Source organism: Ostrinia furnacalis, unplaced genomic scaffold (assembly GCF_004193835.3).
Source record: "Ostrinia furnacalis isolate ACB-3 unplaced genomic scaffold, ASM419383v2 OfSCF7532, whole genome shotgun sequence".
Taxonomy (NCBI): Eukaryota; Metazoa; Arthropoda; class Insecta; order Lepidoptera; family Crambidae; genus Ostrinia; species Ostrinia furnacalis.
The window spans coordinates 1,168,364-1,195,577 of record NW_021137771.1 but is presented as its reverse complement, the minus strand read 5'-3'; the positions used below and the strand labels follow the sequence as shown (position 1 = coordinate 1,195,577).

General features: G+C 39.2%; 1 protein-coding gene across 1 annotated transcript in view; it reads right to left on the bottom strand.

Moving 5' to 3' along the window:
* Delta (neurogenic locus protein delta) overlaps window positions 1–15,346 on the bottom strand; it is a 31,292-nt gene extending 15,946 nt beyond the window's left edge. The window contains exons 1-2 of the mRNA XM_028321438.1: window positions 15,008–15,346; window positions 7,328–7,627 (exon numbers count right to left, since the gene is read on the bottom strand). Of these exons, the coding sequence (XP_028177239.1) occupies window positions 7,328–7,627; window positions 15,008–15,055 (348 nt within the window). The 5' untranslated portion in view covers window positions 15,056–15,346. The remainder of the gene's footprint in view (window positions 1–7,327; window positions 7,628–15,007) is intronic.
* Between the last annotated feature and the right edge of the window lie 11,868 nt (window positions 15,347–27,214).

Here is a 27,214-nt window from a genome sequence, read left to right as displayed (position 1 = left end):
AGTGCGTTGACCTGTGCCGTGAATCATGTCTGGAAACCAGAATAGCTTCAATAAAAACACTGAGCAAATATTTGGTGAAAAAAAAGTCGGAAGCGTCAACTAGTTTTGACAAATTGTATTTAATAATGCGAAATTGGTCGGTTTTGATACTCGGGCTAAATGCCGTGTGAAACTGAACGGAGACTTCCTGCAATGTATAAAAATATTCAGGTCGGCGTTTTATTGGCGACTGTATAACATGCATTCTGTTGAATGCTAAGCAGCTTCGAGCTCGCAAGGATGTCTCCTAAGTCTGCTCTAACTACGCTTTGTAAAGCTTTTTGTTTTACATTAATTTGCATAGAACAAAATAACTAACTTGTAAATTGTTAAATTGCTGGCATTGAAATAGTGACGACTGAGTACAGTCGATTTTATATTACGATTTTCCTGGAAGCTGCATTTTCCAGGTCACTGTTTAACCAGGTCACGGTCTATTCACGTAATCATGAATAGACTTCATTTAATTTTGTTTTTTTTTTTTTTTTATTTTTGCCGATATTTTGGGCTTAAACTGACAACCCTGGCATATCATGTCGTCAACTAGCTAGGCACCGTGGTACCTCTAGGTTTGGTATTAACCGGCAAATTGTGAGGACAGGACTAGTCCTGCGCCCGCGCGTCCGAGGACACCTCCCATCCCTGGCCGGTTATCACGGATCGTATGAGTCGAGTGCGACCTCCACCTGTGCACCGTCATTTGTTCGCGAGTCCGTTACTCCTTTGTTTACTATCTCATACCTCACTACATATGCAACTTTTTTCGGCGTTAAATCATCGCTGTCATAATAAAGTCATAACGTAACAACACTTTTGGAAATCGTCCAACTAAAACGCCTTACTTTCTTATGATTTATTGCGGCGAAATTACGAGTTTTTTTTCGCCAAACAGACAACTATATTACAACTCTTATCTCGATGCCAGACTATCGAAACATCAAATGCTACAAATAATCCATATAATCCGTGTTAAACCGTTAATTGCTTGATTACTTAATTTAATAAACGCATTGAGGCATTAATGCTCAGCCAATTATCTCTGTCAAATATTTTCACACGCCAATCATAAAAACAAGCATTAAATTGAGGCGATAATAAAGTTCCATCGTTGCCACATACGAAGGTAAACACTCAGGCGCAGGCCCAAAATTGACCGTATGCTCAAAGTTTAGAGCTCCATTACCACAGGATTTTAATTATCACACCCGCTATACCGGGAAACATTAAAACTCAAAAAGTAGCTCGTAACTTAAAACGAAACGTTATACTTTTATATCTGTGACGATTTTATGAAACGCTAGCAAACATTAAGACAGACGTAACCACATTTTTACCGTAACGACCGGTCCGGTACACGACACGAAATAAGTCGGGCATTAACAATTTATTGCCCTCAATTACAATCATCGCGAAAAAAGTTACTTCAACGGCGGAATTCGGGACTTTTAAATCGGACGCGAAGTGAAAAACGAAGATGCTGGCTTTAATTTCACGTGGCATGGCATCCGCGGGACCCCGGCCGGCCAAGAATTCCAAATATGAAAATGTCGACCATAAACAACCGAACGATTTGAATGAAGTATACAAGAATTAAAAAATAAAACTTAACAAATTTCGTGGGACGTCCGCGCCGGCCGACTCTATAGATCTGATAAGCATGAGAAGGGTTAAGCGTTGAAACCGAAACCGCACTAAAAAATAAACAATCTTATGATCAGTTCATCCGGATTTTATCCGAGAATGACGCGTACAGCCTCACAAGTTTCGACATGATTCGATATTATCTAAATTTTTTACCTAATCTACTTTGCATACACGAGCAGTAAAACTACATAAAACTAGGCGGGTACGAGTATATTCGATGAGTAATATTACCCATATAGTTGTGGGGAGTTTGTATTCGAGGCACGGTGGCTCGGATATAAACTAGTTGTTTCAAATGGAAAAGAGGTTGATCTCTAATCTCAACATTGTTTTGCCTTTCTGGGAACGCGCCTCCGCTTGAATAGGCAAATGTGATGCGATACTGAAATCGGTCATCAGGGAATTTGCATGTGTTGCTCGAGGAGGTTCCCAGCCTACGATCGGCCTTTGACGGGTCCATAAATTCGTCGAAGTACGCAAGAACTTAAGTACTGGCGCACCTCTCATACTAAATAATGTCGACGACTTATTCGCGCGGGCGCGGATACGAGCGAGCATGTGAGTTGATGTGAGGTGTTCACACTGGCTCACACTCGCAGTTCCTAGAAGCGCGCGTGTGATGAATAAAGACAGGAGCGCGAGGAATTTCATCATTGCAGATTTGAGGGCTACTCTCGCCCTCGCTCTACGTGAGAACTCGCTGCGACTCGGAAACCAATAAAAATGGAACGCGGCCCAAAATAGAGAAGGATTAGACGCGCGAGTCAGACCGAATTCCTAATTTGAATTTTGATTGACGTCGTTCTATTTTGACCGTCATTTGTTTCACTGGCCACCAAAAATGAGTGCAAATTACTTTTCAGCTACCATAAATCGGTCTCTTTGAACAATTTTATTAGCGGTCATAAATGTTAGAGACTCGCAGTTAAAATGTCAGAATCTGACCGTAAACGAGCGTCCATCGGAAAAAGGAGTGTTTTCTTTAGCGGCCGCCTCGAGGCGTTGTAATAACAAGACCGGTAAACTTTATTGTCTATTCACTGCGTTGATGAGCTTATTTTCTTTATCTCGTCTATGACTAATCGTTATTTAAGATCTCGGATTTCGTTTCATTGTTGTTTTAGCACCCGGGAAGTCGGCACTTGAAAATTATTGTGCGGTAATAAGTTTATTTAGGCGGATTTACTAGAAAACCCGGGCGCTAATTGATAGGTTGCCGAATACCTGCGCACTGGCTTTGAACAATGCAATGCAATTATACACGCTCCGATTATTTAAATTTGAGACTTATGAAATCGGTTTACAAGTGGTATTGTAATGGCGCTGGCTGTCATGCCTCAAACTGTTACGGGGAATTATTTCGCGATTCTTTTTTGTTCGACATTAATTGCCGCTCGTCGGAAAGGAGAGAGATAAAAGACGCTGTCGAAGAGGGAACAACGTCGTATGGGCATTCCATAGCTTCGGTAGACTTTATTAAAAGAAGCGGATGTAGGGGTAAGTATTTTAAGAGGATCTCGGCGCGAGCGGATTGAAATAAAGGAAATTACTAAGAGCTCTCTCCACTATACAAAAACTTCGTAGACGGAAGCCACCTCGATGGTTTATAAAGCGTCCCGGGAACGTATCGTGTTACAGTATGAAGTAATAAGTCGATGATCCGTGCGAAGGTTTTATTTACGTTTTCCGAAGTGGAAACTTATATAATGAGGCGTTCGCCGGCCGAATAACAATGCGAAGCGTGCAGCCGATTACAATTCGAACATAATTATGGCCGATTTGGCGCCCTAGAGACGAGTTTCGTGTTCGATTTCGTGAAGGTGTGAGTTTTTACGCGACGTGATACGGGCGGTTAATTACTTTCTAATGGAGAAGCCGCTAGAGGGGAAAGAAATGACGTTCACACGCGCGACAATGGCTCAAGAACGGCAGACGAGCGTGCTTTACCGTACTCTTGTTTTGAAATTCGAATCGAACGTGACGTCACCGAAACGCTATCTTCCACGAACGCTACCGGCGAAGGTTACATTTTTTATTTATTAATGGCGGGCGACTGGCCGCATCACTCATACGCAGACCAAGGAGTTTCCATACTTTCATTTAAATACCACTATTTAGAGCGTGAAACTATTTACGAAACATGCAAAATAACTAACAATCTCTCGAATTAGTTACGCTGTTGCTTAGTCTACTTGTTCTACAATAAAGATGCGTGTTTCTTCACTAAACGACACAAATACATTAATCAGGTAGGTACTGACTTTTTGTGAGGTTAGAACTCGGAATACTAAACAGGACACAACGCATTAATTTCCAAAGTTACATGACAGGCTGATTTGAAAAAAACCAGGAAAATACTAGTAATGAAGAAGTAAATTAATCTTGCATACAAATCGTGAAACTGGAATTAAATTAACCAGAATGTAAGCTTAAGCTCATTTAGCGTTGAAGAATTTTTAGAGCATTATAAACGCTGTGAACTTTCTTCGCTTCGCTGCTGCCCCACAATAAGTATAAGATACAAAATATGACCATAACTATGTTAAGTTCGTGACTTAATTAACCTTAATTAAGTTGAAAAATGTCGGGTTTTCAACTCACACGGTAACGAGCAAACTTTGTTGCGTTGTAGCTCGCTGCGTATCTAGGAAATTGGTTGTTTTCTAGAATTTTAGATTAATTAGTACAGTAGCTTTTTTAGATTCAATTGTTTAGACCTCAGATGTGGACTATAAAAGCTTCATTACAGTGTATAATTAGGATTTGCTAATTAATTTAATAAAAGCATTAAGGCTTTTGTCAGTTTTTATGTCGACGAAAAAAGGGGGGTGAGAAAGAAAAGACACATTTCGCGCGGTTTTTTAGACGTTATTATTTTTAATCTGTGGTTATAATACCTGCGTTTCGAAAAGGTGCGAGTGTTCTACAAATGTAATTGAAATTCCGTGCGTCCTTAATCTGTCGCTGGTGGTATCTTGTTTTTGTTGTCTGTGGGAAAGTGACTTGCTGTAACTACTTATTTTGTTAGGGACGTATTCGTACGCCGATCTTTACCTGTCTTGGGGTACGGAAAGTTTGACATGCGTGAATAAACATCTTCATCAAGAATTTGGGAAATAAAGTTCTTGGATGAAATGACATGTAGTATTTCTTAATATAGTTACGTAGGTACGAGTAAGTTAAAAACACGATTACTTCTGCGTTCTTTCTTATGAATGGGGTTAGAGTTACAAGAATGGGATTGGATGATGAATAAGAGCTTTAGGGTCGTTTTGTTAACACGATGACTTTGGTTTTCATTTCCTTTTTCATTCAATGGTGTTAATTTTGACAACACCGATTTATTATTTCGCGACAAATATTAACAAGCCACGTTATTTTAAAAGATAGGTAGATAACCATATTAACCATGATGAAATGATGACTCACATACGGAAATGACACCATGTTACAGCAGACAATAAAAAAATTAAACAGCTTGACCGGGCATGTTGCTAATTTTATTTCTTGCCGTAACAAATTCGTCGAGATAAGACTACAATAGGATGGATGAGCTAAACGCAATACGGATCTCAGAAACCATAAAAAGTATAGTTCACGGCCGCAGGAGCGAGCATGCGCGGAAGCACACTTTGACATTTGCGCACTCTCATAGCAGGTGTCCCACAATTCCGACCAATTGCATAAGTGCAACTACATTTTTTCGCAATAAAACGTGTAACGGTTCAAAGTTGAATGGGCCGTCACGTGGGGTGTAACAGTACCCCGGCCGGGGCGCAATTACCCCCCAGTATCATTAACCTTTCTCCATCGTACAATTTAAACATGCTCTTAACAAGTACGTGCGAGGCCTAATATAATGCTTCTCACCTTTGTGACATCCGGACGGGCTAACGGTCCATTACAATATAAACTTGTGATTTACAAACACAAATTGTTTAAGAGTAAAATAAATGAAAGCACGCCGGTTCGTAAGCGACTGAATACAAATGAGATTTCTTTTTGGAGTGAGCCATCTCTTTTCTTAAACGCTGTATGATAAATGGTTTCTATGCGTCGTTAACGTGCACGCCGGTTTACTTGTAATTTTACTGTTCGATGTTGTCAGTAATATTAATATGCTCATGACCTACTATCGGGGGGTCAAATCTGTACGTGCATGGTCTAGCACCGATTTATTTCATGACCGATCAGATAAAAAAGTTCGGATGCAGTTGCGTTTTAAATTACTCGAGGATTGTAATTCGAACGCGACCGTTAGCGGGCCGCGGGAAGGCGTCCAGTTTCATAATATTGTGATGCTGTCCATCTACCTACACATCTCAATGAGTAAACTGAATTCGAAAATCGAACGTTCCTTTTAATTCAAAAGCGATTCGATACGGTCGTACCTACGACCGTTTGAAATACCTACGTCGAAATAAATTACGCGCGTACATTTAATTTCTTGAGAGCGCTATGGCTCGGAGAACAAGCACTTCGCAAGCCGATGACCTCATTGTGAGAAAACATCACAAGCTAGACAATAAACTGGGGTGGACTAAAGACAAAAGTTTTGTCTAAACATATGGCGGAGTGAATCCTTAAAGTATCAAGATCTCACCGCGGCATATGGGAAATGGCAGTTGGGAGATGAGGAAGAGATGAACTGCATATGGCGTGAATTATCTGTCAGTGTCGATACCCAGATCAACTTATCAACGTTAGAAATTCGATAGACAGGATTATTTTTTATTTTGCGTCACTTTCGCTCAATTGATCGCATGTCAACAATCAACATATGCCAGCTATGTGTACTTCAGCAGGAAGTTTCCATTTAGTGCCAATTCATTTGGAACGATCCGCCGACAGCAGGATGCGTCTATGATCCGAAAAAGTTTGGAAATTCTTCCAATTCACAAATTCCTACCTGCAGTTTCGTTTGGTTAGCAAATGCCACGTTTCCCCAGATGGTTCAGCTTGTGCAAGCAGCGCTTAGGAGCGATTGTTTGCTCAAACATTACGAGACGGTACGACATTTGAAGCGGGCCGCTAAACAAAATACAAACAGCCCTCGAAACCTCGAGTGTCCACACGAGTCTGTGTAAACCATAGACAATTCACGCCAGCGAAATAACCGTAACTAAGCCCCAATTAAGGCGTCCGTTATCCTTGGAGTCGAGATCTAAACGCGATCTGTAAATAAATGAAGTAGGCCTGTAAATAATTACATTATCGAATCACGATTTCGGCCTCTGCGCTCTAATCGCGGTGAAGATGATCGAAGGTTAGACACTGCCTCTAATAACACACGACTGGCCGTACACAACGCGACTTCATAATTAATTAAAAATGAACCATAGAACGCTGTAATCGTCCCACGCGGCCGCTCGTTAAATCATCAAGTACCTATTCTTATCGTCATCGCTTCTGTCAAATTTGAATATCGAATCCCTTAATTTCTTTTTTACGAATGGGATGCCTCACACTGGCCTCGTGGATTATTGGAATTTGAATGTTGGTAACATCGATGGCGTTGATTTATTGATGTAGGGTTGCTACTTAATGCTTCTTTTACGATGTATTGATTTTATGCCTACAAAATTAATGAGGTGTTGTTTTGTTTACGCAATTATGTGTTAACATGAAATGTTGAAGTACTCACCGGCCATGTGAAGTCGAAGGGAAAGACGATGGGATTACTAAACCCCTCCACGTTGAGGTTCGGCACATCCAATGAGTTTCCACCCAACACTGGTGTCGTAATGTCACCAAACGTACACGGTGATGTTGTATCAATATTCGCTTGATAAATCTTGAGGCACACGCGGAATTTAGTCCTGCACGGCGCCAAACACGGCGCATCACTACTTGAGGAACCATCACAGCACTGGCCACTACTTAACCTACCCAACGAGTTCGTAAAACTTTTTATCCTAAGTTCGAATGAACCAGACGTCAGCACCTGAAAAGAAAAAATTCGTATTAGTATACTGAACACACAATCTTGTCAGCTTCAGTCAATTTATCAATGTCAATGGGACAATACAAACAGCTTAGCTTCTAAAGTTTCTGACACCCCCAAGATATAATCCTCAAACAAACTATTTGCACAACTGTCCATGCGATCGATCCCGTTGAGACATTAACGGTTTTACTGGACATAGTTTATGTAGGTCGTACAAAAATGGGGTTGCGAGCACATGTGGGGTGACTGTACTCGACGACACCCCTAACCTGAATTAAAATTCGAACGCACAGTTCGTTCCATATTGATCACGTTTATTTTTATTTTTCATATTTAGAACTGTCAAAAATTGGCGCCCCCGGGTAGTTTTAAACGATTAGTTTTTGTCTATGTTGCCAGGACTACTGATTTTGATAGAATCGATTCGTGATGATAGATACGCAGTCGTCAAGTTAACGACTGGAATTCTCCGTGTTTTTTCGTCAGCTATGAATAATAATAACTCGTTTTTTGTTGCCCTCCAGGGTGGCACAACCCTTGTATTAATGAAAGAATGTGCAGTTGGTCGCATTGTATGCGGGGTCAACTAGTTTCAAAGCTAATGCATAAGGGAATGCGCGTGAGCATTTTCTGAATAATAAGCAACTTTATGTTTTTACTGTGAGGTATTTAAAATTGGAGAATATTAAAAATGTCGCTCATTATTTTTAGGGCTTGTGTTAAAGGAACACGTTATTTATACGGCATCGGAAGGAAGTGGTAGGTATTAAGTTATGGCGGGCATGTCTTGGCAAATCATTACCGTCTATAATAACAGTGTACGTGTGAGTGTGGCGACGACAAAAAATAAATCGTTTCCTGCGCACTTTCGATACAATTGATTACATTATTTACTGGGCTGCACCATAATAAATTTCATTCATAAACCTCGGTATGGCCCTCATTAAACTTTGCGTGGATTGAATCGTTAATCGTGGCTAAGACTGTAAAAGATATCGGCGTTAATGTACCCATTATACAGGTTTTTAAGCGAAAATTGATCGTTGAACAATTAAAAGTTCCCACGTCTGAGCTTATCTTGCTGTCAAAAGTTTACAAACGAGAGAAATGAAACAATGAGCCATTCAAGGCGGGCTTATCTCTCGCGCAGACGGCGAGTCTGTATGTCAAAAATCAACCCCAGTTTAAACAAACCAAGGTAAAAAGCACACCAGATTTCTACTGACTTCCTGCCTATCGCAGGGTTGAACTCACTTACTCGAATTTAAACGCGAAAAACAACGTTGCATCTCTATCCTGCACCATAAGGATGAGCAGGACGTGTGCATATCCACTAGACGCCAGGTAGGAGCGGAACCAAAAAAATGCTTCAAAAAAGATACGGACACTCTAAACATCCCCTTTTTTGTTGATGTATTGTTTATAAAAGGAGTTATAGTAGCACGGATTGTGATGAATTGCGGCTTACTGTTCGGGGGCATTGTTTATAATTAAGAGCTTTTAGGAATAATTTTATAGCGTCCTAAAATAAAGTCGGTTAACCCGTAAATGGTCAAAGGCTAATGAGCAGCTATAGTAGCTCGGTTGGGGCTAAAGATGGTCGCGTGTTGGGCCCATTCCGGGTCTTCTGCCTCGGGCCGTCCACAAACTAACAATTAAATAATACTTACGGACTACCGGATAAGTTGTGTTTATAATATCTCCGGGCGATTTGACGCGTTGACTGGCTGATTAATGTTGTTCAGAGCCTTAAGAAGGCGTTAAGCTTTACGACCAACTGTCGCTGATGTAATTGATAATTTATTGTAATAAACCTCTTTGGCGGTACTTAGAACTGCATCAACGATTTTTTTGTTGCAGGCTTAACTTTCGGTATTACAAATCTCTAATAACGAATTGACGGGCATTCGTGAACATTATTAATCGATTTACTCTACTTTTTGGACCATTACGACTCATCAAAGCAAAGTGTTTACATTCAATTGTGAGCAACATTAAGGTCTGTATTCGACGCATGAGTCGTGAAGATCAAAACTCCTTTTTTGTTTCGTAAGGAAAGCTACACTGGCATGTAACATTAATTGCTCCGGCGCAGGCCCCAAAAAACCGTCCAAATTGATTTGAGTACCTAATCGTCGATCTCGCAACACCATTTCAAATATATCGTGTTACATTAATTCTTTTTTCAATTTAATTGCATCTGACTATGCTCACGATCTAGACATATTTTTTAAAAGAATTGCTGTGTCAAAATGATCTATCGCGCATTACCATGGGATTTCATCTCGCGCACTTTAGAGGTTATGGGAGATATTTCACGTTAGGCACATTTATTGCTGCTGATAATAAGGAGTAATAATGTGAACACCATTGTATGTAAGTAAGCCAACAGAGTAAACACGTTCCAGTCCGCAGGTTGAGCGCAGTCTAAAAATAACTCAAATAATGAAACGCAGGGGAATGTTTTTCATCTCAGCCGTTATAAGTACACACGCGAAATGTGTTAAAATAAACATCCAAACAGTCTTTTAATAGCGCGACGATGTGGCCACTGCATCAAATTCGCAATTCGAAAATTTAATTTTGGAATGACGAAGGCGTGATCTTTTTTTTCCAGCCGTTTGTAGGTATCTCGCCGTTACGCATTCGTACACATGCCATAAAGATGGTGATGGATAAAAATAGCGAACTCGAGATCAAATTGGTTGGCCGAGAAAAAAACTATTAATTTTGTCCTTTAGCCACAGCTGACGCGAGCGCTGCTAATTGCTTCTCTGACCTAACTTCAGGGAACTTTTCAAGTAGAGTTACCTATTGTGTAAGGGGACGCAAGTCGGGCCGGCAACAAAGAGCGTCCCGTTTCAAAGAATGTCTTAAAAGGACACTCGTCTTAAAGGGAACAAAACGAAATTCGGCGTTAGCGACAAAAGTTGCGATCTCTTTGTTAATTTCGCTGGCAGCTGCGCTTTGTAAAAGAAACATACGATTCAGGAATTCGAAATTAACGGAGAATCATGAGCGTGGAGCGTAATAGAGCCCGTAGATTGCCTGGAACGTATATGGAAAGCGCATAATAAGGTATTTTGCGGTTATTTAAGCGTGTTGCACAAGCGAATTGAGATTTCGTGCGTTGGTGTACCGCGCTACGAGACGACTCGTGTACACCTATCGCAAACCAGATCTTCTTGCCTGAATTGTTGTTAGGATTATGTACGTGTGACGCTCCGGGATCCAATACGGAACTTATTAAAATACTTTCGTATCACACGGTCGGCGTAACGCGTCACCTAAATCAATCCACTGATTATGTATGGACAGCAAGATTCATGCTCAGATAAATTGAAATGAAATTGCATTGGTAAGACTTGACTTCGCGATTACATCAAATTAGTTTGAATGCATTGCGGTGCAACTCGCTGTAACGTTATGAAATAAACACTGGCAACATATGAGCTAGAATTACGAATGGGGAAACGATGAATAGACCCAGTTTCATGTGAAAATAAATATACGTTTTTACGTGGAACGGAATGTTAAGTATTTCCGATCGCGATACGAGTACGAGTCTGACCAAGTTTCGAAGTTGATTATCAGCTTTTAGGGCCTTCAAAACTAATTTTAATAAGTATCAAATTAAAGTGTGTGTACGAGTATTTAAGCAGACGGTGTAATTAATAGTTCGTCATTATTTTAAGTGCCACCCACGCCGTTTTAGTTCGCACATCAAGTGTTTAGTATTCATAACTGTCAACTTTCGGCCTTAACTTTCAACCTACGAGCAAAGAGGCTCTACTCATCTCACAACTATGCCTGAAACATTGAGCAACCCACGCTCGCTAACATAACTGACACATTTACCCAATTCGGAATTTAATAAATTACACTGGCAACACTAAACAATAGAACCTTAAATTAGAAGGTTAGAATCGGATTCGCATAATTGCCCATTACGAAATATCGACTGGATTAACCCTAAAATGCTGTGGTGGTATAAATCGAGTGTATTAGGTATTAATGGGGCCGATACCGATACTTAGAACTCCTAATTACTACGCGGTAAAATGATGATGAGCATGACGTCTTTATAAATTAAACATTAAACGTTCGTCTTCCCTGAGCATCCAGTTTGGCGACATTGCGTAATCTGATCAATGATCCTGGCGGCCATGTTTTTTTCGTTGCATCGGGATGCAATTAATGTCCGGTCGGAATTGAAAGAAAATGTATCGACGTCCGGTGTTAAGAAGAAAATGTCGAGTGAAAGAAATGGTTATCGGCAGCGTCGAACAATGGGACGGTGCCATGAGGCGGCATAATGAATACGTCATTTGTCAAAGTTGTCACAGATGCAAGCATAGACAGGCGCGATCGCTTCGCTACCATTACATTCCACAATGAGACGAAAATACTGTTTCTCATAGTTAAGCTGTTAAAAACCGACGATTATACGGATTTCGTACAGACTTTATAATTGAGTCGGTTCTCATAGAACAAAACCTTTTGGACAATGGACGAAATTATAACAGGCTCACCGTTAGGGTTTCACATACTTAAACGCTCATTGCTACTAACATGTCATATGATGATTAATTATTATTGCGCTATTGTGAAAATTCGTGCTGCTAAACTCTGGAATAACGTTTCCACTCTGCGGGCGGTTTTCGGCAATTTTAACTGTTCAGTGTCATTCTTGAGAAAATGAAGTGAAACTGCGCTATTGTGCCATGTACGGCTTGTCAGGTATTTAAACATACTTTATGTCTCACCCAAGGAAATAAGGCTGTCTTTGAAGAAAATATACCCGACTTTCTGTAACAATGCTGAACAATTGTGGGAGAGACACTGTTAAAGTCGACCACGATCAATTATTCTCTTTATTAAATCCGACGATGACGTAAGTTGTTACAAAAAAAACTAGTATATTTATGGAATCTTTTATTAATACTAGCATTCGCGTACATCCGCCTTTTAATTTTGTTTTTTTGTTGCCTAATATTATAACAGTACTAACTAATGGCGCTTTGGGTAGTAAAATAGCTATTAAACAGGTAGCCACTGCCTGTGACAACGAACTCGCAATCCTGAATTGAGACTTAAATCATTATGAGGGCAATTAGAATTCGTGTGCGCGAGTAAATTGCGAAAAAGCAGATGTCGTTCTTAAGAGTTGGCATTAATTATTCGCACCTGCCACAGAGCTATGCGCACCAGCGAGTGGCGACACACATTCACGTCGACTTATCGATAACTAAACACAAATCGATTATATCACAAATCATAACGCAACATACACGCACTACACTTAACGTTCCGAGCTAGCTATGACATGCTATGTCCTAGATATGCGACAGGTAGACGCCGGCGCACTCAATCAATGCAACATTCTATTCGATAAATAGTGCAATATTGCAAAAAATACCAACCGACCATTTACGGGTTAAGGATGCAACGTTTTAAACCGTTTTTCCTTAATTTCTTAGGGATGAACACGTCACGATCGAACAAAAGCAGCCTTCAGTGAATTATTTATTCTAAATTGGAAATTATTACTGCGGTTTTGGGGCAGACGTGTTTCCTACGCCGCTTCCGATCGACGGTCGAGCGATCACGCAATTTTGTATTTCGAACGCGATCTGAGAAAGAGTTAAGTAGATGATACTGGCGTTTGCACGTGGGGGTTAAAAATAATAAAAGTGCTGCGGATGTACCGAGGATAAAGAGGCGGGTTGACCGATCGGTGGACAATTACATCAATGCACGGCGATCGTCACGTAGGGACCGGGGGCATCGGAAACCAGTCCGCGCAAAATACCGTTTTTTTATGGAGTATCGAGACTTCATTCATAATGTATTATAGCGCCTCCTTGAAAACTCACTCGCACGCAGACACACGCAAACTATAAATAAGTACCTATACGAGATACACAGCAGTGTGAGCACTTGGTCCGGAGTTTAATTGGTCTGTGTTCAAAAACGATTAAGTAAACATGCCATTCACAACAAAGTGCACAAAAATCACACGGATGAGCCAGATCCGCGGATCGATTCCCGACAAACAAGTTTTTTAATTCGCCCCGACTGCATTTGTGTTTGTTAATAACGGTACATTTGAGCTTAAATAAGTATACGTTTAGTGTGCGCACACGCAGCCATCGGGGAATAGTTCCCTCATCGCAAATTGCCATTGAACGACGCGGGAGAACAAAAACTCGCGATCTGAGTATCGATTTTTTGCCGGCTGTTGTTGATGTGGCTGACATTTCGGGCTAGAGTTGCTGGAATGCTAGATAGACCGATAGGAAATGGCAATGCACAGGTTCCATAATCGATTGGGAAAGTATCGAGTCAACCTATGTAGGTATCGATGTTGAGTGAATCATGCGGCGAGCGTTTGCTATTTGAGATGTTAGTGTGATGTTCTTGTTTGTAATATAAATAAACAAATGCCTTTAGCGGTGCAATGGATTGTTCGGACCGACTTGATTGATCGATTTACAGTTCTAGAACTTGAGAGGATTTTGTTTTAGTATTTTTTATGGAAAATGGAAATAAGCTTTGAAAATCAAGTTTGCACGATGGTAAAGTTCAGTAGCCAACTACTTGAGTGCGGTAGCCCTTAGCGCAGATTAGGTAACCTTGACCGGATCATAGGGCAATGACCTTAAATCTCGCCATATTTCCACTTTGACACATGCAAAACACGACACACTGTAACTTTTTATTTTTATCGGCCTCCTAACTCGAACGTTACTGTTTATTTACGTCTAGTTTTAGAGCTTTCGGAGTCTATTTTCCGACTATTAGCAACGGTCAATAAACACGAAAAGGGTTCTGTCGTGTAACTAGACCGAACTACTAACCCTGCTCGAAATATCTCGCCTTCAGAGACGTCTGGAAGAGTTATTCTCGTCGTGCAGTATGCACATCGTCGCAGATTTGCCTCTTTCGGACTCAACTTCACCACCAAGCCTTGGAATGCATCTAATTTTAAAGCGAAGAGGCTCGCGACCTAGCTGACCCCGCGCGCCGTCCGTATTAAAACCTGAACTTTCTTTATAACTATGTACCTTCTCTAGCTATGTTTGCTCGGCAAACGAACACACACAAGCATCTTCGAGTCGGTCCGGCGAAGTGGGCCCGGTCACGACTCATGGCGAGATCACCTAACCTACACCCTCGGCCGGCTAGGTATATCCAGGACAATCTGCTGAGCCCGGCGCGCTCGTGGGAAAGTGACGGTCGTGTAATGCAGACCGGCCTCGCGCCTACGGCCACCGGCTTGCATTACAAAGTTGTTTATACTATTGATGTGAACTAGCGATTTCGATTCGGCACGTTAGCACGGGGATTCGCGGTTTTGGGTGTCAGTATCAGTACCTGGGGTAGAAACCCTAGCAGGGCGATGAGCACCGCGGGGGCGCGCATGCTGGCGCGTCCGGGCTAGCGGCGCCGGGGCATATACGTCGGGTCCAGGCCCGGCGTCAGCACTCGTGTGATCCGTAATCCATCACTCACAAGTACACACTGAGCGTTTCACTGTAAGTCACACAGCACAATAATCGAGATGTCACTGTTTGCTCATCGGCTACGGCGAACCGGTCGCGAGTGCACTACGTTCGAAACGCGCGCGTCGCGTGTAGCGGCGTATGGTGGCCGTAAGGACGTGTGTTCACGGATGCGCGTGGCGGCGGACTGAAGAGACGGCGGGCGGCGGCCGCGGTGCGGGCAGGCGCACCTGGCGTGCGAGCCCCGCTAGATGGCGCTGCGTGGCGCATCTGCCGGCCGGCCCCCTCCCGCCGCGCCCCTCTTCGCCAACCAAGCAGAAAATACACGGAAAACAGCCGTCTTCTGTACGCGAACACGTGCCCATATAAAAACTTCGAAGAAGAATCGAGCGATATGAAGTTTCTACTGCAGTTTGATACATATCTCGGTATTTTTGTAGCAACATTGTTTCTCGCTGTCCGGCTGGCGATTGAAGACGCTGAGATACTGATCGCGGGAAATAGTTAAAGTTTTCTAAACACTTGCATACCACATTAACAATTGAGCGGCGCGTGCTTTGCATCTCGCCTGAATATTAATTACATGCTGATTATCAATGATTAAAATAACTTAGCAGTTAGCTAGATCCTATCATCCTATGTAGGTAATTCTCTTAAGGCTAGGTATTAGCTATAATAAGTAAGTATAGTAGTTCTTTTCAGATTTAAAAAACTTTAATTTCGTCTTTTAATTCAGAGCTGTCATAATCATAGGTTCCCCACACGTTAGTATTTCAACCGGAATGTCCTGGCTGCATACGTTTTATTAAAAAAAAACTTATAAACTGTCATCTGAATCTGATCTCACTCAATTTCTATTTTTGAATTGTATTAATTCGATTCGAATAAAAGGAACAAGTCTTCAACAATAAGTGATCCCCTATCGCGAGTTGCGTGATACGGGCCGACTCGAAATGCAAATTTTGAAAATCTCCACAATTAAGGGCAGCTGCTCACCGAAATGATAAATACGTGTTTCTGATTATTTTTATTCAACCCCCAGGTGGAACGGAATCAAGTTGGTAGCGGTGTAATTGGCGAAGATTGAGGAAGCCATGCTTTATTTAAATTGTTTAGATTTAAGTAGATAATAATGACTAACTACTTCATTTTAAAGTGAACGGTCGGCGCGCGCCCCCAATATGCGCACGCAATAATTTATTTATTTAAATAATATTTAATTTGTTGTAAACGTACAATCAAGTAACAAATTAATATCATTTTACCAGGCTTATACAGGCTTACAACTCTTAATTCTCAAACTGGCATTATTGTTGACAATATTTGAATTTCTGAAAGGTCTAAACTAAACAGATAAAAACATAATTAAATCATTTAAAATCATTGATTCATTGATTAGATACTTGTAAGCACAATGTCAGTCATGTGTGTCAACAAAAATTATGACGGCAACATGTTATAACTCAAAGTAATATTTATACTCGTTGTTACAGAGAGTAATGCTTCAAATCAAACATACAAGATGATTGATTTACTAAAAGCAACCGTAAATGGTCATATGGGCTTGTGATCGTGCGCACTCTCAGATCATAGAAGGGAATAGATGTGAAACGGGGGCGTGGCGCGTGTCTCCGCGATATGCCCAGAAACGAACATCGCCCGCGACGCCAGGTTAGTCGCGATTCAGTCGTACTGNCGATAGATATATCGCTATGGTTTAGTTGAGAGTATGTGACATCTCTAAATCTTTCAAACTCGAAACGTCATACGGATCATCTTAGGTGAAAAAGACTATAGTACCCGTTAAGAAAAAATATATATTCTTGCATTTTCTCAATCTAATGCTTAAATGAACTACGGAAAGTGAAATGATTAGTCACAGTGTAAGAAATATACAAGCATTTAATTCCGGCTTCGCCCTCGCTTCGCCATCCCTGATCAGAAATACTTTTTTTTCTTTAATAAATAATCGCATCTCATCTGTGCCACTGGGGTGGTGGATTGCACTGGTAGGTGGCTTTTACCACCCACTTGGTCAATGTACTTATTTGAATCATCCAACTTTCATTTTAACCACAGCAAGATTTTTTGCATCAAAAGAAAGAATCAAGAAATGACCTTACCTAATCATATTATGTTAAGGAACTCTATTAAACTTAACTTTTACTTTCAGTAACCTATGTTAATTGAATGCCATTAAAATTACCACAACATTACGGATAAAGACATTTCCGTGTGTTTCTAACTCTAATAGCTTGTTTCATAAAGATTTCTACTGATACGTTACTTAAGGTGCTTCCACACCTGGAGCATTCGTCTGTAATGTAATACTCCAAATTCAATTTTGAGCATTATTACAACTGCCTCTCTGACTAGACGAGCTTTTTTATTCTATGTAATGTAACATTGCCAATTTTGATCCATCCATCCTGTACTGGTCGTATGAAGATAATTATGATGTCAATGAAGTAGATAAGAAAGACCGACTGACATGAGAATAGCACCCGGCATTAAGCTCGCCAATGTTTAATCTTTAGTGCAAAAAGTTTAAATAAATACATAAAGTACCTTTAAAGAACTTCGTCTTAAAGAAAACAAAATTGTCTTATTAAACGTATGAAGACATTGGCAATTTGCGCATTAGATGTAATGCTCTGTTCGCCTCCCTTACCAATGTAATGCTCAAGTGAAGGAACACCTTAAAGATTTAGTGATACGTTACACAATTTGTCCGGATCAGTAGATATGACAGCAAATTCTAATGTATGTAAATAACGCGCGGAATTAGCACTATGCTTATTCAAATGGTTTTATCTGATTTGATAATGAACAGTATTAAATTACCCAGTAATTGTGTTTACTTAGGTATTAAGTAGGTATGTAAGTAGGTGTTTATTGCGCTGTAAATGTCTGTTTGGTTAGGTACTATTAATAGTTTGTATTTTCTATGCTGTTTGTCATTTAAACATCGAAGTTATTATTACTGAAATGATCAAATTGCTTTATATTCCTTCTAAGGCTTGGTTGCACCATCTAACTTGAACTTTGACAAACGTCAAAAGTCTACACCATACAAAAACACCAGTTATCGTTATAGTTACGGTCAAAGTTAGGTGGTGCAACTCAGCCTTAATGATTTTTCCGAGAGTGAAATTGCTGAATTAATAAAGATACTGTTTCAACTTTTAACACTTAATAAATTTAAGTATATCCGCATACTCGTAAAAGTACAGTCGCACTTTAGACTATCAATTTATTGTGAAATCGCATCTATTCCAGCTACATAAGGTTAGCACCTTTATGTGCGGCTGTACATTGTACATCCGTTAAAACTGGAAGCGTTTGGAAAAGATAAGCACGTGTTAATTGCCAATTATAATTGTCACTTAAATTAAGTTAAAAAAATTACGAAGTGGCACTTCCCACGGGCATAATAACATGCAATCGGGTTCCGTATGGCGGCCCTAACGAGCGGTGCAGCAGCCAGTAGCCGATGCAAATATCAATTAGTGGGGAAATGTTACCCGCTCTCATGATAGGGTTGGCAGTATCATTAATTTATTTTTAATGAAATAAACAAATCAATCAAGTGAAAACTTTAGTGTCCGACCGAATGTTCGGTTTCGGTTTCGTTTTCGGTTGAGTTTCGGTAAAAACACGAGTTTCGGTTTAGTTTCGTTTTCGGCGACAAACTTGCCGAAACTACGACCGAAACCGAATGTGCATTCGGGAGTTTCCANAGCACTTTTAAGCCGGTTGCACATGTTGTCGTAGACTCTCAGTCGCTTTGTTTTTACACAGTTGAATGTGTGTGTGGGAGCTGTGGTGGGGGAAATGTGGGGACACTGGTTCTCGTTGTAGTTACGCGCGACTTCATATCTATTCTCTTTCTATGATCTGAGTGCGCACTGTACAGTCGGTCATGATAAAAAAAACTGCGCAAGAAAAAACAAGAAAAAACATTTCACAAGCAGGCCTTACTTACCCTTTTAGTAGGGTCCGAAATTTTCAAAATTAGGTAAAACAAGACTTGTTTTTTAATTTGTTTAATTTTATTTTACTCACTTTAACAATAAAAAAAGTTTTATTTAAAGCGTGCTTCATTTCTAATACTGTACAGACTAAAAGTAAAATTTTAAATGAAAAGGGAATAAAGGGATGCACTTATAAGGAACGTCAATTTCTTTTTTATTCTCTACTTTTTCTCTGCGTTTATTCACTTTCAGTAACTCTATTTTATTTATATCCCAAACATCAGTTGTCTCATGGCATTAATTTCTTTTTTTCTAAGCAATAGAGCTTTAAATCGATGAATAATTCCAATGTATTTGATCACAAGTTTTCTTCATTGCTTGTACTGTTCACATCATTTATGAAATGCCTGACAGGTAGCGCAGATAGGCATTTATAAATAACTTAAGCGGTTTCAATGCGATATAAACTGGTCAACTGTATGTTAGATTCTTCAACAATTATAACCAGTGCTTAGTATTGTATAACTTAAAGCTGTATAATAAGTTACTAATGCCTTTGGGTTTATACAATAAGTAAGATAAGTACCATTATTTACACATGGATTTCCTGTTTTTTAGATAACAAAAGGCGACCTTTATTATTTTTTTAAACTTTCGCGTTCCATCAAGTCCATTTCAATTAAAATAGAGACAAATTAAAAAGGACAGTGCAAAAAAATAAAAAGCTTAACTACTACTTAGTTCTACTCAATTCATTTCAAAGTTATTAATCAACCTTGCAATTGCGTATAAAATGTAAACTAGTTTTAGTTAGTGCATTGAGATCATATCCCACACATTCTAAACTAATTCTGGCCACAAATTGCTATCGATAAATAGCGGGGGGCTACTCTGAAACGCTGTTTACGAAGTTTCAGGTCGACCTGTCACGGTCGCTCATGCTGGCATATAGCTTTGAGTGAGCGAGTTGGCAACATTCGAAACTTCGGAAGACGTTTTTCGGAGTAGCCGCAGTGCTGAATTCTGCGCACGAGCAAACTCAAACGCAAGCTAGCAATAATAACCCACTTTTATTGGTCGCCGTGGCCCCGCCTATATCGTGAGTGATTACATTACGCTGTATATTTCAATTGTTTCGTACGTCCGCTAATGTATGTTATATGTTGGTAGGAAATACATAACCTGCAGGTCAAGTGGTTAATGGAACGAATTTGAATTGTAACGATTTGCTTGTTTTGATGGGAATGTCAAAGGGGCGTTAATGAATTAATTAATTTCACGTGTATAAAGCAATACCTTCTACATGTTTGGAAAGTTTTCACGCTGAAATCACTGAATTAAATATAGATTTTGGCACACAGATTAGCGATTGACTGAACTTTGCAAAAAATATCTTTCATTGTAGAGAAATAACAAGTCTTATAAACTTTGTGTAAGATCTTTTTCTTTTTCTCATTCTTTTCGCTGAACCGACACCATGATAAAAAAAGCTGGAGTTCATACTCTTTGGTGCTGCGAGTTTACGCTCAGCTGAGGACTGCCATTCGCTGATGATAAGAATAAGAAAACTTTATTCAGCATACAAAAATCAAGTTACAAACATAATCCTTTTTTTTTAATTTGGAAGCCATGCTGAAAAGGCGCTCAGCAGGTTTTCAGCAGTTGACAATGCGGTCCTAAATATTGTTGAAAGCGTGGTAACCCTATTCACCAGAGTTGCAAGTATAAATTACAGTTTTAATAAATGACGAATGACAAATCAGCTGATTTATTTACTAAATGGAAAAGTAAACTTTTTATTGTAAAGAAATCTAATGTAGAGAAAGCACAGAGAATAATAAAGCATGTATTATTTAAATTAATAGGTTATTGACAATCAATGATTGTTCCGGTTCTTATAAAATATTAATTATACATTTTACATAATATTAATTAGTAAAAATCCATTTTCCCATCACACTTTTTTGCTTATTTTAAAAGAAAAAGTTAAAAACTTCGTTACCCGTGAGCAGTTTGTTTTTTACGAATTAAATACTAATGGAACTGACATGTATAAACGGTTTAATTAATACTCCAATTATGTCGGCACGCAAACACAGGTAAATAGATAAAAAGCTCTATGTTTCAACCTAATTAGTTAGGTGTACCCAAAGCTCAAAGCTCGTAAGTAGGCATTTCATGACTAATGTAATAGGCATAACTAGGTTAGGTTATAAAGAACCTATTTAAAAAGCCATTTACTTATGAGATCATACGATTATCTTACGCAGCATTATTAGATACCTAATAGTAGTAGTAGGTAAGGACTTTATTTTCATAATAATATGAAGTTAGATGCTAATAATAAATGATTATTTTCACTCTCACAGGGAAAAGCAAAATAAGATTATATAAAACTTACTAGGTATGGTGATTCAGTAAGTTCTAATAATCACTACTCACCACAGAAAAGCACAGAATTATCTCAATGTATTTTTTCTGCCAAATAAAAAATTTATTTATTATACTTAAGTAATGAACGTTTAATTTCAATGTTACACACGTCGAATGACGATTTTGGGGATGATATAATATATTGACGTCATTCAGCAGTGGACGTCCTGTGAGAAAACACTAAGGACAACTAACTATTGCAAATATTATTTTTACATATCCCTAACACCAAGTGAGCTCATCCTCAATTTCTCATTATCATTCGTATTTTGTTATTTCCGACCGATAGTCGCGGCCTTCACCTAAGGTCAACGCATTTCCTATGATAACAATGAATAACCCCATTATTTAATGACTGCTGATTACCTAATTAATATGAAACTGCAAAAAGGTTTTAAGGACAAAGTGTCAAGTGGTGAATTAAAAAAGAAACGAGTAGGTAAAGATAAAACGTGTTTAGGTAGGTATATCGGATTTTAAACTCTGTAAAGTTAACTGAAATATTTCACTAAGTACGTTTGCAAAAAAATCTCAGCTTAGGAAATTATACCACAGATTATACCAGTTTAAAGTTAGGAACTTTCAGGCGTATGTCTTGTAGCTGAAATGACGATGATGAGGGTAATGAAATGACAATTAACATTAGAAAGATGGACGGACACTTACCGTGATAAAAGTAGTTGTTGTAATTCACGAAGGCTAAAGGCTAGTGAGCTTTACAATACAAGTATGGTGGCTCACTAGTTTCGCTACGTCGCTACTGTTAGTTTTTTAAAGTTTTGATAGCTATCGTTAGGTTAGGTTAAAAAAAAAAAGGTTAGGTTAGGTACACGTCGTCGTACACACACACATGTAAAGCTCACTCGCGTTCGTGAGTTGCAAGAACTATACTTGTCTTACTAATGTTTATTTTACTTATAGCTATGGCCATCATCGCGTATTAAAAGCCGTGATTATAATTAACATATTCTGTAATGTATGTGTGTATTTTTAATTAAGCTTGTCAAGTTATTAATGAGACAAGGATTTGCCTAGTCGGGCAGTTATTGTGGGTTGTCATGTAATGTAATTATGTATTTAATGTAATATTGACATGATATTAGTTATCGTGTTAAAATATTTTTTATTTTTTAGTTGTACTGCCTACCTAACGTATTTTTTTATCCGTTGCTGCGTGAAATTTTTATTCAAATGGTTTGTAGTGGTAATAAAAAATTCTGAACAAAATGGTACAAATAGTAGATACTTACTGATGTCAAGATATTTCTTCAAGATGGATGGTGCATACCTACCTTCGGTGCAGACCGTGTCAAACTTAAGAAGAAGAGAGTTATTAAAAATGGTGACCACCTAGCTTGACGAAAAAATATCTCAGTAAAGTTCACTGTTTCAGAGGTAATATGATTCTTTTTTTCACATTTTTAAGTTTGGTTTTCCAATAAAATACTTTTTTTTTAAAATCGTGTGACATGTTGTTTAAAAATAGATTACCTAATTAAATATGATTTCTACTAAGTAGGTAATATGAAATAATAACAGATATTTGTACAACGTAAGTAGGCTTACAAAGTTGGACGCATATCTCCACAATATCCGATGAATGGAATTCTCTTTGATGCGTCACTGCATTCTGGTACAGTCTTCGCTGCTTTCGACTTGACCCTTATCACTTAAGCAATAGAGTTCAAAATAGCTTTAAACTCGATCGTGTAGGAGTAATGAGTATTGATTGACGTCCATACGATTCATCGAACTTTATGTTTGGGATTGCTACGAGTACAGACAACAGCATATTAAGCTAAACATTGTTAGTTCTTATTCTGTTGTAGTAAGGGTGATTTTGCAACAAAAATGTATAGTCTGATGTGCTCGTCTTTACTATGGCATTTAGTATCACGTACTTACGTCAAAAGATCGACATTCATAAGGCAAATCAAATCGAACTGTAGCATCTTATGTCAATGCAATAAGGGTGAATTTGCAATAAAATGAATAGGTTGATATGCTGCCGGTATTTATTGGGAATACAAACATGCAATTTGATACAATACTTGCATCTGTGTATTAAAGGTAGAACCATAATAGTGATCAAAGTCAATTTTTATCTTTATGAGTAAATCTAGTGGTCTGCCCTGTTTTCGTTCGGGTTTAACATTTCTTGGTATTCACAGGACAGGCAATGCCTAGTGTGGAAGTCTATCTTTTATTTTGATACTCCTTGATCTGGCTATAAATATTTAAATTTTTTATTTTTCGTATAGTGTGCCTCTGAAATGGTGACGTTTGTAAAGAGACATCTATGTAGATTTCAGTTCAGAAGACTATCTCTAACTGCATACAAACAAACTCAAAAAGCTATACTAGTATCACAGAATTAACTTACTAGGAGTAGTATAGACAAATGAATCAAGAAGTAGATTCGACTCTAGGAAATATAGGTAGTTATGAATTGTTTAAGAAAGAAGATTTAAAAAGCCCTGAAACCTAAATCTGAAAATGACCAACTACACCAGATAATGTGCGCGGACGCATGTCCAGTAGAACCCTAACTAGTGTCCGACCGAATGTTCGGTTTCGGTTTCGTTTTCGGTTGAGTTTCGGTAAAAACACGAGTTTCGGTTTAGTTTCGTTTTCGGCGGCAAACTTGCCGAAACTACGACCGAAACCGAATGTGCATTCGGGAGTTTCCGCGCTGTTATCGGTCATGTTCGGCGCGTTGAATGAGTGAATGAATCCGATCAGAGCCAATGTCGTGATTCGCTCGCTTGTTTGTTTGCTATTAAACAAACAAGCGACTGTGCGACTGGCACCCGCAGTGAGTGTGCGAACGCGATAGCAATNGGTCTGTGAGCACGTAGAATTTTGTCCAATGACCCCTAGCTACCCATCCTTATCGCTCGCGCGTAATTATATTGCTGTCGCGACTGTGCGACTGGCACCCGCAGTGAGTGTGCGAACGCGATAGCAATGTAATTACGCGCGAGCGATAAGGATGGGTAGCTAGGGGTCATTGGACAAAATTCTACGTGCTCACGGACCAGACTATAGTTTTGTTTTGTTGTGGTGGCTAGTTTTCGAGTGATTTATTTTGAATTTGGTAAATTAGTATTTATCACCAAGGTATCCAAGTGGCAAGTACAGTAGATACTAACTTACGTACTACCAATTTTGTTTTGAGAAATTATTAAGGTAAAAGACCCGACCATGGGACGAATATTGCGAGTAATTAAAAAAAAATCTAGACCATATAAATCCTTCTTTTTCTTTTTTAATACATAATTTGATACCTTTTAGAATAAAAAGGCGCTTTATAAGTTCAATTTTAATGCAATTTAAAGAGAAAACAATAAAGACTGACTGATTATAATAACGTTTTCTTTATTTTTCCCTCAAAATATGAGCCTTGTAAGGAAGTTTCGGTTTCGGTTTCGGTTTCGGCCGAAACAGACACCGTTGCCGAAATTCGTTTTCGGTTTCGGTTTCGGTCGTAAAACTAGTTTCGGTCGGACACTAGAAAACTTTACTAATTTATTATACAATGGTTTGAACACTAACTTAGACATAAACATTCATTTATTGTCCTTCAAGGTGCATATTTGTTCGAGCATGAATGTTTTCTAATTTTTTCTAATGACGGCAAGGCAATTCGGTTCACTTCCACTTCCGTCCAATGTTGGAAAAAGGCTTCCCCTATGGATTTTCACAACAGTCGGTCCTGGCTATTCGCATCCAGGTGCTTATCTACTTATACATATTCTAGTGATTTTAAATAGGTACAATATACCTAAATTAATCAAGCCAAATCACCAAAGTAGACTCATAAACTCATAAGCAATACTACAAGTAATAAAGTGCTTAAAATCTAATTTTAGTTAAAGTGGCAACCCTATTCCCGCGGTAGCTGCCCCGAACAGGCGCACGCGCAGGTATTAATTGGTAGCATTTATCGCTACGTGATATGCTGTTTCCGTTAGCCACGGTCTGTATGTTGCTGAATTTACCAACTTCAGATTTAATTCAATTAACATGGCCCAGTGTTTACTTACTACTCTTTTAGTCCGTTTTTTGAGCTTCGTTAACATTTTACTGAATTATTCACAATCCGATCCGTGTAAGAGTGGTTTCGGATACATAAACGGTTTTTATAATAGTCCTAAATCGACATGAAATAGATTATGCTGTGTAAACTAAATAAATGATTCTTAAACCACCTAAAATATGGGTAGCACCACTCAAAGTAATCCAAAATCGAGAATTTTCGCGTCAAAACACGCGAAAACTACTGGTTGTTGCTGTAAAAAGTGACACTAACTCTTTATTTAGATGTGCGAAAACATTACTCCTTCTATGATTAAAATTCCACAGTCAAATCTTACCACCACTAAGTAAACAGTGAGACAACCCAGGACCGAGCTGCCTGGAGACGCATGACGCGGAGGGCCGACCCCAAATAAAATGGGAATGGGCCAGGCAAAGAAGAAGTCAAAATCTTACCACCATCAACATAGTTTCTTCCCACTGCCTGACGTAAAATTATCACACTGTAACACATCATAGACAATCTCTTATCAACATTCAAACGTCTTATTTCACCATACAGCCCCATATGTGTACCAACGGGTCAGTCGCAACCCGCTCGGGCATGTTTATGGCTTTGTTATCACGGGTTCGATTCCCGAGTCGTGTCGTCCGTGTTCGACTATAAATCGCGACGAACACTACAATGGGAAGAGAAAGTAGATATTACTGGAATGGGCAAAAACAAGAAGAATAAATGGTAGAAGGATTTATTTTTCTACCCATAAGTATATGAAAGAGCATTATATGGAAATTAGGGTACATAGAAAGAGGTTTTAAGTCATGTGGACTGAGGACGAATCAAAATTGACACCTTTTATCGCAAAATTATTTTATAAACCTGCATAGAGAGTCAACTTGCAAGGCCTTATTTTTTTCCGTGAAATCGGAAAATCTATTTCATATTTCCTATAACATTATTAAACCTAAAGAAAATATTAATATGCCATTCCACTTAGAAGAAAGAAGATATTAATTGAGTTCTAATTAAGATACAAGATATTGAAAAACCCGACTCTACCTTAACTTATTGCTGCAAGTACTAACACCGTACTTCCGTGATCAAACAAGACTTTATACCTCTCAAATGGGTCAATGGAACATACCATTTACATATCACTGTTACTAACTGTACCTCCCACACGTCCCTTGCAAGAGTTGAACAATTAGTATCATCGCGTTCATAAATAATTCGCTATACCGCTTTCTAATTGATATTATCCTGCCCCAGGTCTGATTACGGTGCTAATGGCCAATCTAATTAATCAAAGTTACGAGTCATTATGGATCAATAAAACAGTAAACGGCTTTTGCCCGCGTAAATGGGGATCCGTAATAGCAAGCAGTAAAACTATAAATTCTGTGACGTATATGCTACGTACTTAATGGTGGTTCGCGCCGCGACTGAAGGTTCGGTCAAACCAACTCGATCACACGCGATTAGCCGGCGTGAAGCGATGACGATCAATGCATTTAAGTCTGATCGCCATCGCTGCACGCCGGCTGATCGCGTGTGATCGAGTTGGTTTGACGGAACCTTTAGGCCCAGAACAGACAGTGAAACGCAACTGCAACGAAACTGCAACTTTCTGATG